The following is an 18,737-nucleotide window of genomic DNA, read 5'->3' as shown; positions in this document are numbered from 1 at the left end:
AATCTCCTTCACAGAGTTGTGGAGATTCAATGAGATAAGGTAGATGAAGTGTCTTACATATTAGTAGGGCACTAGTGTTGAACATCTTAAGTGTCCAACAAATGTTCTTCCCCTTCCCAGCCTCTCCTGTCCTCTCTCCACATTCTAGTTTCTAAGCTGAGATCCAGTGACCCATCCTCCCAGCCCCCACGGGCCACACCAAGTCATTTGATCATATATAATGGAAAAGAGTGATTACATCTCATTCCTCCCAATGCCCTCCAAGTTTTCTCTTCTCCAGGCTAAGCAGTCACAGTTAAGTAACATGGTGTTAAGGAGAAAGAGGCAGGCAGACAGAGAGAGAGAGAGAGACAGAGGCGTCGGACAGCTCCTCGGTGAGGCCTTCACCGTTCCAGGGTCTATTCTACTCCTCAACAAGGCAGGGTCACCCATTTCAGTTCCTTGTTAGCCCGGGGACATTCAGAGAGAGGGGTGAGCATACCAGGATGAGGGGAGGGTGATAGACAAATGTTTCCATGACCTCCACAGGGAGGTGGGGGTGTAAGGAGGGCAAGGAACACAGCTCTGGACTCAGGCAGACCTGCTTCCAGAATGTCAGCTCCCCGATTTCCAGCTGCATGGCCCTGGGAAAGCTCTATGACTTCTCGGATTCTCAGTTTCTTCCTCTGAAAAATGTGGATGATAATACTTACCTCCGAATTGTCGTGAGGATTGAGAGAGCAAGTACACATAGTGCCCAGAATTCTGCTGGCGCATAATAGAGGATTCGATTCCTGTCGGTTTCCTGCTCCTGTCCTTCCAGGAGCCCTCTTCTCTGGAGCAAGGTGTCTGAGAACTGAGCGGACTCTGGAATGATTTCCCTCTGCCATAGGCTAAAAGGGCCTTCCTGCCCCTGCTGCAGACCACCTGCTGTGAAGCTCTGTTTTGAAGGGCGGGGGTGCTTTGGGAGACCCAGCTGAGAGCGGGCAGAGGAGGGGAGAAGCAGAAAGGGAGAGAGAAAGGGGAGAGGAGCAGGAGGAACAGGCTCTGAGAGGGATGAAGGGAAGACTCAGCCAGAGGAGATGGTGTAAGATAGGACTGGGTGCTTTGGGGGCTTTGGAGATGTAGCTGAGGTTTTGGGGGAATGTGCTGGTTGTCCAGGGGACAAAACAGGAGTCCTGGGGACAGAGTGGGCGAGGAGGGGGAAGGCCCATGAAAGTCTGGGGTCAGTCAGGTGGCTTCTTGCTCCTGTTCCTGACCTTCACTCCCTGTCTCCCCCACTGCCACCCAGCGGAGCTGGAGAAACAGAAAGGTATGATGCGGCCTAACATCTCACAGCCAGGAGGGGCCAAGGACTCAGTGAATGGCACGCTGGCCCGCAGCAGCCTGGAGGACACATATGGGGCAGGCGATGGGCTCAAACGGGGCGCACTCAGCAGTTCCCTGAGAGATCTTTCTGACGCAGGCAAGTCTTCTGGGCCCCTACCCTGGCTGGGGAGACGTGGGACCGGGTGTCTTCTTTGCCTCCTATCATTGACCGCCAGCCTTCCCTGTACCCGCCACACGTGCACACACCCTGCCTTCATTCAGAGCCCTGGGCGCCGCACTGTAGGGGCCTGGGAGCCAGGTCAGAACAGGTGGAGCCCAGGGTTTGGTCCAGGGAGTGTGAAGTGGGGCCACAGTCTTAGCCCCTCTCTCTTGCTGCTCCACCTCTCCTCCTTTCTTTCCTCTTCTGTCTCTCCAATACCACCTCTCCTCCTTCTCCATCTTTTCCTCTTGCTCCTCCTCCTCCACCTCTCCTCCTCCCCACCTCCCCCTCTTCAACGGGGGAAAGGGAATAGGGGTGTCTGTCCCCGGGAGGGGCCCAGGCCTGGTGCCCAGCTCTGGAGCCCAGCAGGGTGGGGAGGGGGGGTTGCTGCTCTGACGCTGGGCTCCTTGCTTGTGGGTGCAGGGAAGCGGGGGCGGCGTAACAGCGTGGGATCGCTGGACAGCACCATCGAAGTAAGTGCCAGCTCCTGCCCCACTCATCCTCTGCATGAGCCCTGCCCTGCCATACAGCCCCAGAGGAGGAGGGGACCTGTTGCTTCCCCCTCTTCCCTGCTGGGAACCCTGTGGCTGCCTCTCCCAGCCAACCACTCTCTCCATCTGTCCTCAACTCTGTCTGTCCTCACTCTGCCTGTCTCTCAGTCTGTCTTCCACTCTCCCAAGCTCCCTCTCAACCCCAGGACTGACTCCAAGTAGTGATGCCCTTGGAGTTGGGTGACAAGAAGCTCTTACCTCCGAGTCCTGCTCTTTGAGCCTGAGCAAGTCGCTCTGTCTCTCTGGGCCTAACATTCTCCCTGCCTGCAAAATGGGGATGAGGAGGAGGCACTACTAATTCTTCCTCTCTCAGCTGAGTCTCAGATGAGATAGTGGATGTGACAGCAGAGCTCTGCAAGCTGGGGAGCTCCATGTACAAGTACAGGACTGTTACTTGCTTTTCATTATGCCGTGGGGGTTCCTGTCTCCCCAGCTCAAGCCCTCAGGGACCGGGTGGAGTTTAGGGTTGGGGGTTTAGGACATCTAGACTGGCCTGACTTCCCCCCCTCCCCGCTTCCAGGGGTCTGTTATTAGCAGTCCACGCCCTCACCAGAGGATGCCACCTCCGCCCCCACCCCCGCCGCCAGAGGAGTACAAGAGCCAGAGGCCCGTCTCCAACTCCTCATCCTTCCTGGGCTCCCTATTTGGAAGCAAGCGGGGCAAGGGGCCCTTCCAGATGCCACCACCGCCAACAGGCCAGGCCTCTGCCTCCTCTTCATCTGCTTCTTCCACCCACCACCACCACCACCACCACCACCATGGTCACAGCCACGGTGGCCTGGGGGTGCTGCCTGATGGGCAGTCCAAGCTCCAAGCCTTGCATGCCCAGTATTGCCAAGGACCCGGCCCTGCCCCACCACCCTACCTCCCACCCCAGCAACCTCCTCTCCCCCCACCTCCTCAGCAGCCCCCGCCCCTGCCCCAGCTGGGTTCCATTCCACCACCTCCCGCCTCAGCCCCACCTGTGGGGCCACATCGCCACTTCCATGCCCACGGCCCAGTTCCAGGCCCCCAGCACTATACTTTGGGCCGGCCAGGCAGGGCTCCCAGACGGGGGGCTGGAGGACACCCTCAGTTTGCTCCACATGGCCGCCACCCCCTGCACCAGCCAACATCCCCACTGCCCCTGTACAGTCCTGCCCCCCAGCACCCTCCAGCCCACAAACAGGGCCCCAAGCACTTCATCTTCAGCCATCACCCACAGATGATGCCAGCATCAGGGGCCACTGGAGGCCCTGGATCCCGGCCTCCAGGGACCTCCTATTCCCACCCCCACCACCCCCAGTCACCATTGTCACCACACTCACCCATCCCACCTCACCCCTCCTATCCACCCCTGCCCCCACCCTCACCCCACACCCCGCACTCCCCCCTGCCACCCACCTCCCCCCATGGCCCATTGCACGCCTCTGGGCCCCCTGGCACAGCCAACCCACCCACTGCAAACCCCAAGGCCAAGCCAAGTCGGATCAGCACCGTGGTCTGACGAATGGAGAGAGTGAGCTGGGGCCCAGGGAGGTCTGGGGAATCCACAGGAGAGGGGCATTGCACCCTCTCTGCTTCCTCAGTTTTTCCAAAATATATATACACATAGAGATGTCCTCCTCCCTACTTCCTCCCTGCCTCAGGACCCCTCCTCTAACCCCCAACAGTCGCCGTGGGGTTTCCTTCCAGATTCGAGGATCCTTACCACTTGAAGCCTGGATGCAGGGCTCTCGAGCTCTGGGGAGTGGTGAGGATCTTCCTGAGATCCTCGTCCTCGTTTTCCTCTCTTCACCCTCCTCCCTTTCTCCGCAGGGGTCTAGCTGGGTGGCCTCAGACCTCTGGACCAGTATGAGCTCCCTGTTAACTCTGGCTGGGAGGGAAGGGCAGGTGTCAGGAGCAATGAGAGCAAAGGCTTCCCCAGGGCACCCCTGGCCATGTGGGGCTAGGAGGGAGCTCTGTAGAGTTGTGGCCAAACCTCAGCTGGCTCGGCCCTCTCTCTGACCTCAGGGCCTAGCCACACAACTCCATGTGTCTCTCTGCCTGCTGGAGGACATGGACTGTCAGTGCACTCGGTGGGTGGGCCCCCACTTATGCTGTCCCCGAAATGGGGCAGTGCTTCCTCTCTGGAGCCAGTCTATGCCCTCTCTCCAGTGGGCCCCAGCCCAGACCTCTTCAGCTTCAAGACCTTGCCTCTCCTTGCAACGTTCTTATCCTGGTCAAAGTCCAGACAGGTTTAGGGGGGCTCAGGTCTGGGATGAGAAGGGCACTGCCCTCCCTCACCCATGTTGCATGCCCCGCCCTATTCCCTAACACCTACCCCACCTACAACTGAAGACAATGCACTTTACAGATATCGCCCACACACACCTCGCCGGGGCAGGGCACCCAGCATCAGCCCTGGCAAGAGAGGCTCCCAGAGGGCCACCATGAGCCCAAGATTTCCTTCCTGAGGCACAGATTGAAGCCTCAGAGCGGGGACTGGGAACCAGGATGCCTGAGTCCTTCTGTCTGTCAAAATCTCCGCTGCCTCTCCAACCCCTTTACAACCCTGTTTATTTATTATAAATATATTTTTTACAAGCTCCAGCTCCTCTTCTTGCCCTGCATACCCAGCTCCTTTCTCAGCTCCTGCCTCCCTCTCCCCTCTCCACCATGGGCTGAAGTACAGACAGACAGACCCTGGCTGTATGAAGGGCCAGGGACCCTGAGGCTTGGGGTGGGGGAGGGTGGCAGCGGGAGGGGCTGTATGGAGAGGGGCTGGGGTTCAGGCATTGTCTTTTTTCCTCCTTGTATATAAGAATGTATATTTGATGCCTCATAAAAGACCTTGTGCTCATCTCCCGCCTCTGCCTCCTACTTATGCCCCCTCCTCCACGGTGGAGCCCATGGAGAGAGAGGCCTTAGCCCTGGGAGGTGAGGCGCTAATGGTAGAAGCTCAGGCAACTGGATGGGTAAGATGCTTTGGTTGAGTGGGAGGTGGACATGAGGGAGGTTTTCCTATCTCATCTCATTAACCATCTGTGTAACAGAGTGGCCAGGGTCTGGGCTTTAGAGTCTATCCAGTTCAAATCCTGGTATTTTCCCTTCCTAGGCACGCGCACTTGGGGAAAGGCACCCTCTCTGAGTTGCAGTTTCCTTAATTTAAAACTTGGGGTGATAAGTCATTGCCACATGGAGTTGTGATGATGACATGAGGTAACAAACGTCAAGCAGCCAGCATGTAGTAGGCGCTCAGCAAGTTCCCTTTTCTTCTTTCATAGGTTGGATATGTACAGGTTAGATACTTCCGTCTACTCTTGTAGCATCTATTCTCACCCTTCCTGTGGCTGGCCTGGCTTTGCCCTGGAGCCCTGCCCCCCTCCCCATGGCTGGCCACTCTTTTGTTCTTGAGGGTAGCGGGGTGGGTGACCTGAGCCAGGGAGCAAGGGGCTAGATACTTTATCAGAGCTCTGTGTATATACTTAGATGTTAAATAACAAATTGCTGGACTCCCTTTAGTTTGCAGAGGAGGAGACAGGCCCAGAGAAGGGAAGGGTCTTTCCCAAGGCCACGTAGCAAGTCAGGATGGGGATTCCTTACTTCTAGGCCAGGCCCCTGTCCAGTCCCCCAAACTGCCTCCCTATTAAATTGACATGTTTCCAGCACCACTGATCATGTCCTGAGTCTCAGCAGAGCCCAGGAGGAATGGGGAGAGCAATGGCTCTTGGTTAGGATCAGCAAGGTCCCAAGAAGCATCAGTCAGTAAATAATTTTGGTGCCTTCTTAGAGTGTGGAATGGCCTCTAAGAGGGAACAGTTTGAACCAGTGTCTTTGTTTTCTTCCTCGTATGCACATTTAAGCAAAAGCAGCAGCTGGGGCCATCTAAGCATTTGATGTCTCCTGGAAGACCAGCATTTGAAGAGCTTAGACCCAGGGCGTCCAGAATCAAGTCGAATCAGCATTTTTTTGTTTCTTTCCTGGTGGACCAAGCTAGACTGCCTTTGGTCGCTCCTCCTTCTCCCACCTTCAGCTTGATGCTGGTTTCGTCTTCCCAAAGCTCAGCTTTTAGCACTCAAATCATGGCTCAGTCATAGACTTGACTGTTGTGTTTGGCAAGTCAACTAGCCCCTAGGAGCCTGGTCTTTTACCTGTAAAATAGGGATGATAATTTTACAGGGCAGTTGTTAATAGATGCATGTGAAATGCCTACCTCCTGCCAGACACACAGTCAGCTATTTTTGGGCCCCTACAGAAACAAGTACAAACTCCTTGTCTTGATGTTGGAGGTCCTCCACCGTGTGGCCCGATCTCTGTAGTCTTAACTCTCATGCCTTGCCCACACTTTGGCCATCCACTCACTGTTCCCTGAAAAGGCCTGTGTGTGTAAGTTCCAAACTCAGTATTTCACCTGTTCCCTCCCCACTGCCAGACGTGCTCCCCCAACATCTCTGATGAAGGTTTTCTCACTCTTGTGAGATGGGCTTAAAGGACCCATCCCTCTCAAAATGTGCCCTTGATCACATTTTCTAAGATCCCTCATGTCAGTATCTATCTTCTCCACCAGTCCATAAGTGGCTCAAGAGTGACACTGGTCTGAATCATCTCTGTTTAGAGCACTGCTGAGCATAGTGCTTGGCACAGCACAGATGACACTAAAATTTTGTTGATTTGAATGAATGAATGAATAGTTCTTTCTAAGCTAAATCTTAGAGTAAGGTATCTTTGCATTGGTTGATTTGTTGATAGATGCAACCTGTGTACCCAGCTTTTGGGCCCCTCTGGGATCTCCACATGCTTCCATCAGCTCTTTCCTATGTTCTCCTCCTCCCCTCTTCATTGCAGTCCCAGCACTGGGCTGTCCCTGCCCCACCCTTCCCCTCTCCTCAGAGGCTCACTGTCCAGATTGGGGTGGGTGGGGGGGTAGTTCAGCTCCTCACCTCCCCATTTCTTCAAGGACCTGAAGACAGCAGGCCCATTGGCTTTCCTCATATCAAAGGTTCTATTGCCAATCTCTTTGGGGATATGGATGGGGAGAGACAACACATAACAAAAGACAAAAGTCCTAGAATCTCATAGAGTTCTTATCTTTGTCTTAGACCAATGCTGTCCAATAGATCTTTCTGTAATAATGCGAATGTCCTATACCTGCGCTGTTCAATACAGTAACCCCTAGCCACATGTGGCTATGGAGCACTTAAAATGTGGCTAGTGAGACTGAGGAACCTAATTTTTAAATTTAAATTTAAATAGCCACATGTGGGTAGTGGCTACCATATTGGACAGTGCAAGACAAGAACTTCAGGAGTGACCAGGCTGGTGGAGATAATGTCAATATAATATAATAATAAGTACAGGCCCAGAAAGAAGCACAGGCCCAGGAAGGAGGCACAAAGAAGGGAAAACCCAGCTTGGGATAGGGGGATCAGGGAAGGGTTTCTGGAACTGCCTCTTTAGCTAAATCTTGAAGGGTAAGTAGGAATTAGCCCAGTAAAGAAGGGCATTTGTCAGAGAGAGTAGCATATGCAAAGGCCTGGAGGTGCACAGCTGTGTGATGTTTTAGTGGAATAGTGAGAAAGGAATGGGAGAGGGTAGCCCAGGTGGTGGGCACAGCATATCCCAAAGCACAGAGGTGGGCAGTCCCTGTCTCCTTAGTCCTCTGTTGCTAACAGGTTTTCTCACCCAAGCCTCAATAGGAGCTAAAGTAAGACCAGGTGACACATTGGGCTACATAGTGTCTCCACTGTAAAGTTGCTATTTTTCCCTTTGTGATTAATGAGTATCTTGTGGAGAGATGCATTGAAATTCTGTAAATATCCTGTTACTCCTCAAACTTTCACACACCAGTATTAGCATTCACTGATGACTCTCCAGGTTGCCAAATCGTGATTTTCAAACGCCATCATTCTTTTGACATGGATTAATTGGCTTTCCACTATCGGGGAGAGCTTTCCCTTCTACATTTATTTATTTATATCCTCATGGACTCATGGTTGTCTGTTTTATTCAATGAGTTATATATAACCTATTAATATAATTCTTTATTTTGATATTAAAAATGTCCCAGATTTGGCAAGCAAGAGTCCCTCCAAGCTGGCTCCTGTGTCCTTTTGGCAGGTCTCCATCTTTCGTTGAGAACTTGCTTGTTTTCTGGCACCACAAGATGCTCCAGGCCCATCTTGTACTTTCCCTGCCCCAGCTCTGGAATCAGTGATTCTTTCCCCAAGGAGTCCTGGTTCTTTTTAGTTGAGAATGGCATTTAGGAACCAAGATTTGGGCATAAGTGTTATAGCTATGTTTTAAGAGTTTGTTTTTTTATTTGGAAAAAGCTTGAGTATCTATTGATGATTTTCTAACTCTATCCTTTAGAGAAGAACTTACCCTTTTCCTTCATTTTACTTATTTATACCAGTGTGGAGTTAGGGATTTTTATTTTACTCAATGAGTTATAATCTATTACTATCATAATTCACTTGGAATTATTGTTTTGAATATATTATTTATATGTATGAGGCACATAATCTCTCTCTATATATACATATATGTGTATGTGTGTGTATATGTTCACACAGGTGAGTTCACACAGATACCTTGATACCTTGAGGAGTCTCTTTTCATAATCCAGGCTAGAGATACTAAATGACTTTCACAGGGAGTAGAAGATTAGAAAATGGCATGGGGGGAGGGGATGGATTCCAGAGCTATTTAGGAGTTAGAACTCACATCTCATACCTACTTCAGAACTAAAAACTAAAAAACCTATTTTACAAATCAAAAAAGTGAGGCACAAAGTCACTTTTATCCAGTTCATCCAGAAAACATGGATGGGGTGAGTGTGGTCCTGAGCCTGGCTGAGCTTTCCAATCACTGCTCTGCCCCAGGTCCATGCCAGAGCCTCTCTCCCAGGTGGATGGGTGAAGCCAACCTAGCCCCCAGTCCAGGGTGAGCTCCCTAATGCTTCCCAATTCTTAACCCTGCAGTGCCCAGACTCAGGTTGGTCCCCAGCAAGACCCAAGGCTTGAGACAGGAACCCGTTTCCTGAGCACCTTAGCGTGTATGTGTGTGTGGGGGGGAACACCATCTGACACTTTTACAGGCAGAATTGTATGGCAGTCAGACAGACTTGGGTTTCAATTCTGGTTCTGCCACTTACTAGTCATGTGACTTGGGTAAGCTTATACTTTTCTGAGCTTCAGTCGCCTCATCTGTAAAACAGGGATAACAATACCTATTTCATAGCACCTGGCCCGTGATGAATGGCAGCCATATTATCTCTAATCTTCATAACTACCCTGTAAGGAAGGGATTATATAGCCTCACTGGATAAAAGAGAAAATCAAGGTTCAGGGAGGTGAGGTACTTGGCAGATATCAGTGGGTAAATGTCAGATTCAGGAAAGTAGGGACCATGTCTGTCCATGTAGGGACTATTATATTCCCAGGGCCCAGAAAAGTGCCTGGTGCATAGCAGGAATTTAAGAAATATTTATGAATGAATGAATTGGATCTGAATGGCTTCAAAGACTACGCGATTTCCATTTGCCCTTCTAGGATGGTGGGGGGATGTCTGGGCTAATGACCTCAGAGAAGGCTGTGGGAAACCTGGGCTAAGCTGAGACCCCAAACCTGGTCTCCTGAGTCCTGACTCCTGCTCTTTGCCCTTCACTGAGCTGCCTCCAGATGGAAAGGCTGAACTTCCTTCAGCCCAGGATTTGGCATATTCTCCCACCTTCTTCATTCCTCTCCTGCCCAGTTCTATTCCTGGTGAGAGCAAATGACAGGAAGAACATTTGACCAGGAGTCAGCAACTTCCTGTGTAACAGTGGGCAAGTTGTTTAATCTTTCTGGAACTTATTTCCTCATCTACAGAATGGGTGAATTGACCTACATATTTCCCAAAACTGTTGCAAAGATTAAGGGAAATAATTGGTATGAAAGAGCTATGTGGGCTGTAGGATGCTTACACATATGAGAGGCTAGTGATTTTACTGTTATTAGCACCACCTCGCCTAGCTTTCTGTTTCCTGTCCAGATAGTTATTCAGTTGGGTCATTCATCTGTGCTTCTGGTGGAGAGAGGCTGAGGTTTCCTCTGACACCTAGAAAACTAGAAAAGAGATGTCACTATTTGTATTACTTGAGACAAATTTCCTAACAAGCCAAATGGGGATAAAGATTCCAAACATTCAAGGTAATATAAAAATTCAGGTGATTAAAAAAATATGAAATCAGGGGCCAGCCCGGTGGCGCAGCGGTTAAATGCGCATGTTCGGCTTCGGCAGCCCAGGGTTCACTGGTTCGGATCCCGGGTGCGGACATGGCACCGCCATGCTGTGGTAGGTGTCCCACATATAAAGTAGAGGAAGATGGGCATGGATGTTAGCTCAGGGCCAGTCTTCCTCAGCAAAAAGAGGAGGATTGGCAGCAGTTAGCTCAGAGCTAATCTTCCTCAAAAAAAAAAAAATATGAAATCACTACGCACAATGCCTGGCACAAAGGAGATTCTTAATGAGTTTTGACATGTTGTTGACTCTCAGAAATAAAAATAATGGTTAACAGATACTGAGGGTCTTCTATCTGCCAGGTACTATACAACAATCCTGCAAGGTAGCTATTATCATCCCCACTTCAGTTTCAGAAGTTGGGACTTGCCCGAGGTCACATAACTAGAAAATGGCAGAGCTGGTGGGACTAGAAATCAGGCTTGTCTGACCCCAGGGTGTGAGCTCCTACCGGTGTGCCCTGCTTCCTCAGATAGGATGTCCTTAATGCAGTCCTGAAGAATACAGAATGATGTACCTAACTGGGACACAGTATATGATTAGGAACAATTAACTAAATGAAGGAATGACACTCCCCACCCCCGTCAAAGTATTCAAGCTTATAGTAGATGGATAATATACACAGGAAATGTTTTCAAAGAGTATATATTATTTTCAGTCAATATATACTAAGGCTGCTCAAAAATATACATTCATTTTTCTTTTGTTTACTCAACATTAATTTACTGCTTACCATGCCAAGTGCTAAGGATGTATAAGGCCACATGATCCCTGCCCTTAAGGAATTCATACAGTCTGATGGGGGAAAACAAAATAAGCACTAAATCAGCATGTACACAAGTACTCTAATATGTGCACAGTAGTTGTTCAAACTGTATGCAGTAGGCCCACAACTGATAAATAGATGATCCTCAAATAGAATAGATGCCTGATGTATGGGCAAAGTACTGGTTTGATACTCATTCAAAATAGTTGCAATAAACCTATTCAGAAACTGCTCAATGAACATACACACAATAGGAGTAGAGGTACACATAGTAGGTACCCAAATGCATATGACAGGGGCTTTATACAACAAATACAATCCATGTACGTGGATGTTTGATAAGTACACTGTAGGCTCACAAATGGGCAAACAGTAGGTGTTTCATACGGTAGGCACTGGTAGGCAATAAATACACTGTTGCTAAACATCTGATAGTTAATATATATATACACTCAGGCTTGTTTTGTGGGAGTACACGCTACAAATATGCACACAATAAAAGTGCATACAGAACAGCTGAAAACGTTCATTAAAAGGATGACTGACAATGACTCTTTGGGGGTAAGAATGTAAGCACCATCTCTGAGAAGCCTCTACGCATAACCTTGGACGAAATAAATATTTCCTTCCTCTCCTTGGGACCCAGGATTCTAAAAATCCATAATCCCCGTGGTGTGAGCAGCCTCCTGCCTGGCTTCTTCCAAAGCCCCAGAGGTGTAAGCGCCTAGAGCTGGGAGCTCAGTACGTCTGCGGGCCAGCAGAAGGGGTCCCTCGCAATCAGGCACCCGAAGCCACCCTCCTGGGCCAGCACCGGAAAGACTCCGGAGACGGAGAGAATGTTGGGGCGGAGCTTGCGCTAGGGCTGAGGTCATCGAGGGGGTGCCAGTTGGGGCTCACCACCCACCAACGCCAGCTCCTCTTCCGGCCTGTCTCCATAACGCGCATGCGCACCATTGGCCTTTAAACGTGCACCGCCGGTGCATCCGGAAAAAGGATCCGGCAGTTTAATTACAATTTTGTTCCTCCGCCGCTGAGGTGGACTATTTACTCTCAGTCTGGGAGGTGCTTTTGAGTTCCCGCTTCCAAATAGGAAATCCATGCCTGCCGATTCAGCTAGATCCCCACGGGATGAAGGCTTCCTACGGCTTGGCCTCACGCAAAGTATACGAGGCTCGGAGGGACACCCCCGCGGAGGGATCCGGTTTGTTGTGGTGAGGGGCGGGGGAGACGCTGACAAACCAAGATGGCGGCGGCGGCGATGGAGGCCGCGGCGGTGGGGAGGTAACTGTGGTGGTGAAGGCTCCGGTAGTCGGGAGGCAGCGGCAGGGTTTGCAAGGAACGGAGCAGAAAGAAGAGGCGGTAACAGTAGCGTCAGCCTGAGCCTCTCAGAGCGCGGCAGCCACACGCCCCCTAGGCCCCCGGCGGGCGGCGGCCGCCCCGCTTAGGGCCTAGTCTCCGAGCAGTGCCTCGGCTTCATCCAGTGGCGTCCGCCATGAGTCCTTAAGGGAGGTCCGAGCCCTCTAGTCCTAGGGCCCACCATGGAGCCGGGGTCCGACGACTTCCTACCGCCGCCGGAGTGCCCGGTGTTCGAGCCTAGCTGGGCCGAGTTCCGAGACCCTCTTGGCTACATCGCAAAAATCAGACCCATCGCTGAGAAGTCGGGCATTTGCAAGATCCGCCCACCCGCGGTAAGGCCCGGGACCGGTGGTCGCTTGCAGTGAGGCCGGCGATGAAGAACTAGGGTAGCCGGCGGAGAAGTCTGGGGCGGAGGGCAGCTCGAGATGTGGGGGAACGGGGTGGCTGGGACCATTGTAGATGCGGCGCGGGTTGGAGAAAGTCTACTGGGGCCAGGGGTCCTCTCGTGGTGTGAGGCTCCCAAGTGACCTGGGGCCAGAGACCCACCCCTACTCCTGCCCTGCCTTTCAGAATCAGTCTTGGTAAGGGTCGAAGACAGGAATGCCTAGTGGGCCGGGGAGAGTTCACAGAGAGGCACCCACACATCTCTTAGTTAGACAGGACCACTTAGGTCAAGGCTACGCTAAATAAGGACTTTCTCCCATCTACTGTCATCACTTCCCTTAATGCAGACAGTGTGGTGTAGTGGGAAGATCACAGCTCTGAAGGGAGGCAGACCTGGGTTCAAAACTGTACTCTGCAGCTTACCAGCTTTGTGACCTTGGACAAGTAGTAATTTCTCTGAGCCTGTGAAATGAATCCCATGAATGGTTATTTCGAGAACTGATTGAACTAGATAGCGTCTGTGTGTAGTAGGCACTAGGTAAGTGGTAATTATTGTGACTGCGAAGGTGTTTGATGTGGTCATTGGTTTGCTCCTATGTGGATTGACTCATATTTACTCACACCCTGCCAGACCAATCCATTTATGATAATATCCTGGCTTGATAGATCACTCTCACGGGGAATGCTCTACCTGCCTCACCTGAGGTGGATTCAGGGAGTTGTCCCATTCTTTTCCTAGTTGAAGGCAATGTCAGGGCCTTTCCTGCACATCAGTCTCCAGACTTCTATGGAGAGGCTTGAACCAGTCAGCTTGGGGGTGGGTTATGAGTCCTTCTCAGAAGACTTCTACTCTGCTCTATCCAAGGATGTAGGAGGTTCCAGAGGATAGGGTATTCTTGGACTCCCAGAAACAGAGTGGAGGTTAGGAAGTCTGCCTCCTTTGGAACACTTGATTTCCAGAGGTCGGTGACAAGGGCCTATCTTTGCTCCTGGGCCTGGCTTCAGGCCAGAAGACCCCCAGGGCTAGAATAGGTTGCCGCCTTGCTCTCATGGAGGATAAATGATGATAGATGTTGTTTAATCACCATGTGGGATTCCAAGGGCAGGAATTGAGTTTGTTTGGACCAGGGTGTTTTTGAGTGGGTGTCTCCTGGATGAACCGAGATGGGAAGCCTTACTGCCACCTGAGGAGGGCACCACAGGCCTCCTTATTCAACTTGGTGCTTTCTGGTGTCCAGCCACAGATCTAGGCTGGTTTCAAATGGATCCTCTGGGAGGTGTTGGGTAAGCTAATCTCTTCCTTGTTGGAGCCTGGCCACAGATCTCTGAGGTATCCCTGTCCATGATGAGGGAGTGGCAGTGGGTAGTGAGAGGTCAAGAAGGCTAGCAGAAAGGAGACACTGGAGTCCTGGGCAGCCTCAAGGAGGCGCTCCCTTAAGTGGTCCGGCAGGCCTGTGGGAAGGAGGCCTATCTGACATAGTGGGTAATTGAAGCCTCACTTTCCATTTTCCTACCTTAGCGTTATCTGAGCAGGCTGGCCTTGTGCAGGTGTTTTTACCCTTCCTTGGGGGACTAGAAAGGGGAAAAGTGATGTGTCCCTGGAGTGTGTGTGACCTGCAGGGGGCCATGATTTGTTGTGCTTTGCTTCTCTACCCCAACAGTGTGCTTCCCTCCAGTCCAAGAGACCTGCCTCTCTCTGGTTTTGTTCTGGTTTTTTTCTCCTGTAGGATTGCTCCTAGGCTACCTAAATTTAGGCAGGGGGGCCTTCTGGCTGGAATTTGAAGCACTCACTCAAGTGGTGTTTGGGCCTAGGGTGGAAGTCTGTATGGATAGGTGCTTGGAAATTGGAGGTTTGCCTGAGGAAGGCGATTTGGGTCTGAATTGCTAGACAGGTGACCGCTACTCTTGGGGAAGATGAGTGGGAGGAGAGCGTTGGTATCCTGGAGTAGACCTAAGGGGGCTTGGAAGGGCCCTGCTTCTTGCCTCAGGTAGCCAACGTTTTTATCATCATCCTGATAATACTGACATAGCAAGTATTTGGCACATAGGAGTATGGGACTAAAGGCAGGATGAGGGAGCTCATAGGTCCGAGGGAGAGCTGGGCAGGGTGGTTTGCTGGACTTGCACCCACAGCTTCTCCTCTAGGATTCCGGTTCTGCCATTTCCTGTCAGGTTGCTTGGTGATGCACTTGTTTTTATCTAGAACTTGATTCAGCAGGAAAGAAGGGTGCCTGGAATTTTGGGTTTGAGCTCCTTTCTACCTGGGTTACCTAGGAAACTGAGGGGAGTGCCCTACTGATGGGAGGCAAGAGGGCATGGGGAGCTTGTCTGGGCTTGAGCCATGCCATTTTAGTCTACTTTTTTTTTTTTTGCCCCTGCTTCACTGAGCCCCAGGTGTTTGCTGCCTGCTTGTGTGTGTGTGTGTGTTGGGGGGAGTGGTACGTGCGCATTCAGGTATGAGTCCTCTAGCCCCTTTCCTAAAAGTGTGCATGCAGAAGAGGCCAACAGCTTTTTCTTCTTTACCACCCCCCCACCGCCTCCTTCCATTTGTGTGTATGTGGGTATGAATGCTGGTAGCTTGATGTAGTGCAAAGAGCTTTGGACCAGATGGAGGTCAGAAGACATGGGTTCTAGTCTTGGCTCTACCACTAACTCAGCATGTGATTTGGGAGAGATCATATTTCTTCTCAGGGGCCTCACTTTCTCCATTAATAAAATGAAAGCATTGGTCTAGGTTACTCTAGGTTCTTTTCACCGCCCCCCAGCAGGAGCCAGAGCTTTGGGGAGGAGAGGACTGCATGGGAGTTTTTCGGAGGGAGGTCATTGGGGAGGGGGCTCTCCACAGCCTTCCTTTGGGTAGGACACAACAAGCTCCAGCTGGGCAGGGCAGAGCCTCCCCCACTTTCATTATCTTTTCCTGACTTCCCTGTTCCCCAGATCCTCCCATTCTTTGCCACCACAGTCAGGCTTCCAGCACTTACACCCCACCCCACCCCGATTCCTCCCCTGCCTCTTCCTATACTGGGCAAGTGTTTGAGAGAGGACCCACAGGAAGCCTTCCAGATTGGGTGAGTGATGCAGATTCTTGCTTCCTGTTTCTTGTTCTTCCCTGCAGTGTCTAGCTCAGGCCCTTTAAACTGAGAGAACATTAAAGGCCCAAACCTTTAAATCCTGCCAGAGCTGAGCTCCCCTGCATGTGTGTTGGGTGGTGGGGTCAGTCTTAGATGTGAAGTCTTAATGACGACTCCTTTGAATAACGTTTTCATTTGGAAATCAGTTTAATTTTCCATATCAGGCTTGTGAGGAAGCCAAGGCAAGTGTTCATATTCTCACCTTACAGATAAGAAAACAGGTTCAGAAACGTAAAATCCCATAGCTAGTAAGTAGTGGAGCTAGAACATGAACCTAGGTCTTCTGACTCCAGGTCCTGTGTGCTTTCCAGTACTTCCAGAGTCTGTGTCCTACAGCACATGCCTAGGAGATGAATGGTAAATGTGGGTGTAGGGAGAGTTTGAGGTCAATTGTTTTGGGCCGCATCTCTCTATTTCTGGAAATCCTAGCACTGTACTTTTGGAAGGGACTTGGGAGAAGTTTACCAGAGCATGTGCATGGGACGTTTGGTCTGGACTTGAGGGGCTACTCAGGCCCTGTTGTGAGTTCTGTTGGGGGGTGGGGGGGTGGTAGTGATTTGGGTGTTTGCAAGGTTAAAAGGTCTAGGGTGGCTAGAGGTCTAGGAAGGCATGAATGGGGTGCTGAGTTGCTTTCGGTGCCCTCTGGTCTTGCACTATGTTAGAATAACCCAACTCCCTTTCCCCTCTGCACCCCCTCAGGACTGGCAGCCACCCTTTGCTGTAGAAGTGGACAACTTCAGGTTTACTCCCCGAATCCAGAGGCTGAATGAACTAGAGGTGAGAAGACTAGCAGCTGGTGGCGGGGTTGGGAGATTGGATACCTGAGCTCTGATCCCGCTTCCCTCATACCTTCTCTGGCTAAGGTACTTTACTAGTTAGGCCTTTATTCTTTCTTCTGTGAAGTTGCATGGAGGGCATAGAGGAAGCTTTAGAGCTCTGAATTTAACCAATAGCAGGGGCATTTAGCATATTTGATCTGATCGTCTAAAGGCTTGGGATTTCCCTTTCCTACAAAGGTTTGCTTCTTCTGAAGCTCTCCTGTCAGCTCACCTCCTCTACCTGGGTCAACAAAAGGGAAATATGGGCTGGCTGAGACCTTTCTTGCTTGGCTAGCTGAATGTGGCCTCATTATCCAATTCATCCACAGCCCTGTACTTCCTACCTTCCTTCCGTGGTGCTTGGTAAGCTGGGAGGTGAGGTGGATGGGTGGGAACAAAACAGATTTGGTCTTTTTGGAGACTGGAATGGTTATAAACTTGGGCAGGGGGTCAGGCGGGCAGGCTTTTCCCTCTCCTTTTTGTTCTGTACAGGAAGTCCAGGCCCTTTGCATGGGTAGGTGAGGTTTTCCACTAAGGGCTTGAGAATGCCCTGGGGTAATGAAAGTGGATGCCCTGAAGGCAGTTCCAGGTAAGATCCTGGAGTTTCCCATGCAGGATGTAGGTCGGAAGTATGCTGCCACCCCTCTCCGTCATTATTATGTATCCACGAGCCTTACTAGATGTCCTGGGGGCGATCTTAGGCCCAACTTAATACCCATGACCTGAAAGCATACTTTTCTTCTAGACCACAGTTCCTCAACCTTGGCACTATTGACATTTTGGCCCAGATAATTTTTTGGTATGGAGGGCTGTCCTCTTCTGCATTGTAGGATGTTTATCAGCATCCCTAGCTTCTACCCATTTGGTGCCACTGGTACCCTTTCCCACTTATGGCAACCAGAAATGTCTCCAGGCATTCCTAAATGTCTGCTGGAGGGTAAAATTGCCCCTCATTGAGAACCAGTATTCTAGGGTCTGTCTAGGTGCTGTTCTGATCAGGGCAAAAATCATCTCTTGTAGGGGTACAAATTCCTTAGGGAAATGGATCTGACTAGGTCTGTAGGGGTACAGCTAGGGAAAGATGACACCTAGCATGAGACGGGCAGGTTTTCTAGAGAGATCATGCTGGCTGATGAGAGACAGGAGTAGGGATGAAGCCAAGGTTGGAAAGGTAAGGGACTGAGATGGAGGGAGTCGAATTCCTGGCCTGTTAGAGGTTCTCACAGTTAAGGAGCCATAGGTTGTGTCTTTCTACAAATAGACTTTAGTTTTCCTCATCTGTGAAATAGAAAGAATAGTACTTGTTCCCCATAATACAATTAGAGCAAGATAGTGAATGGCAATGACTTGTCTAGTTCTCCCTTGAACCAGACCTTCTGACCAGGGTGGGGTGCTTATAGACTTGGGGCCTTGCAAACCCCTTCTTGGGTCACTGAGATTTCAGGGAAGCACGATACATGCCTTGTTTCTAGAATCTTTGGCCTGCATCGGGTCCTGGGTTGGCCAGGTGCCAGTGCTGCTTTGGTACACCATCTCTAAGTTCTTTAGGCCGTTCTGTATCTAGCATGCATTCTCACCCTTCAGCCACCGTGGAAGAAGTTTCATGGTGTGTAAGAAGAGGTGAATGTGCTCTTTTGGAGCCTTTATTCTCTGAAACATGCCTAGAGCTTAGATACAATTCTGGAGCGTCCAGAGAACCTTCATTGTTCCTCTCATAAGTCCACCCTTCTGGGGTAAGTGGACTGGGCAGTTATTTTATTTCTTTTATAATCAGAAAACTGGGATCCAGAGAGTAGAATTGATTTCCTCAAGGCTATACGGCAAATCAGTAGCAGAGGAAAAGCTAAAACTTAAGTTATTTGTCATTCAGATCTCTTTTTTTAAAAAAAATAAATTAGAATGTAACGTTGTGTAAGTTTAAGGTGTACGGCGTGTTACTTTGATATGTTTGTATATTGTAATATGATTGCCAATGTAGCAATA

General features: G+C 50.5%; 2 protein-coding genes across 26 annotated transcripts in view; both read left to right on the top strand.

The window, feature by feature from the left end:
* IQSEC2 (IQ motif and Sec7 domain ArfGEF 2) overlaps nucleotides 1–4,881 on the top strand; it is a 77,736-nt gene extending 72,855 nt beyond the window's left edge. For 5 of the 7 annotated variants that reach the window (XM_044763488.2, XM_070502879.1, XM_070502880.1 and 2 more), the window contains 3 exons: nucleotides 1,271–1,444; nucleotides 1,931–1,980; nucleotides 2,579–4,872. In XM_044763488.2, the coding sequence (XP_044619423.2) occupies nucleotides 1,271–1,444; nucleotides 1,931–1,980; nucleotides 2,579–3,544 (1,190 nt within the window). In that variant the 3' untranslated portion in view covers nucleotides 3,545–4,872. Of the gene's footprint in view, nucleotides 1–1,270; nucleotides 1,445–1,930; nucleotides 1,981–2,578 lie in introns of all 7 variants that reach the window. The other 2 variants (XM_070502876.1, XM_070502881.1) reach the window with 2 other exon arrangements.
* Nucleotides 4,882–12,273: 7,392 nt separating this feature from the next.
* Nucleotides 12,274–18,737, top strand: part of KDM5C (lysine demethylase 5C) — a 37,214-nt gene continuing 30,750 nt past the window's right edge. For 9 of the 19 annotated variants that reach the window (XM_070502865.1, XM_070502874.1, XM_070502866.1 and 6 more), the window contains exons 1-2: nucleotides 12,279–12,753; nucleotides 16,636–16,713. In XM_070502865.1, coding sequence (XP_070358966.1) covers nucleotides 12,604–12,753; nucleotides 16,636–16,713 — 228 coding nt within the window. In that variant the 5' untranslated portion in view covers nucleotides 12,279–12,603. Of the gene's footprint in view, nucleotides 12,754–16,635; nucleotides 16,714–18,737 lie in introns of all 19 variants that reach the window. The other 10 variants (XM_070502868.1, XM_070502873.1, XM_070502862.1 and 7 more) reach the window with 4 other exon arrangements.

This window comes from Equus asinus, chromosome X (assembly GCF_041296235.1).
Source record: "Equus asinus isolate D_3611 breed Donkey chromosome X, EquAss-T2T_v2, whole genome shotgun sequence".
NCBI classification, from domain to species: Eukaryota; Metazoa; Chordata; class Mammalia; order Perissodactyla; family Equidae; genus Equus; species Equus asinus.
Note: the sequence above shows the minus strand (reverse complement) of the source record. Positions and strands in the feature narration are given on the sequence as shown.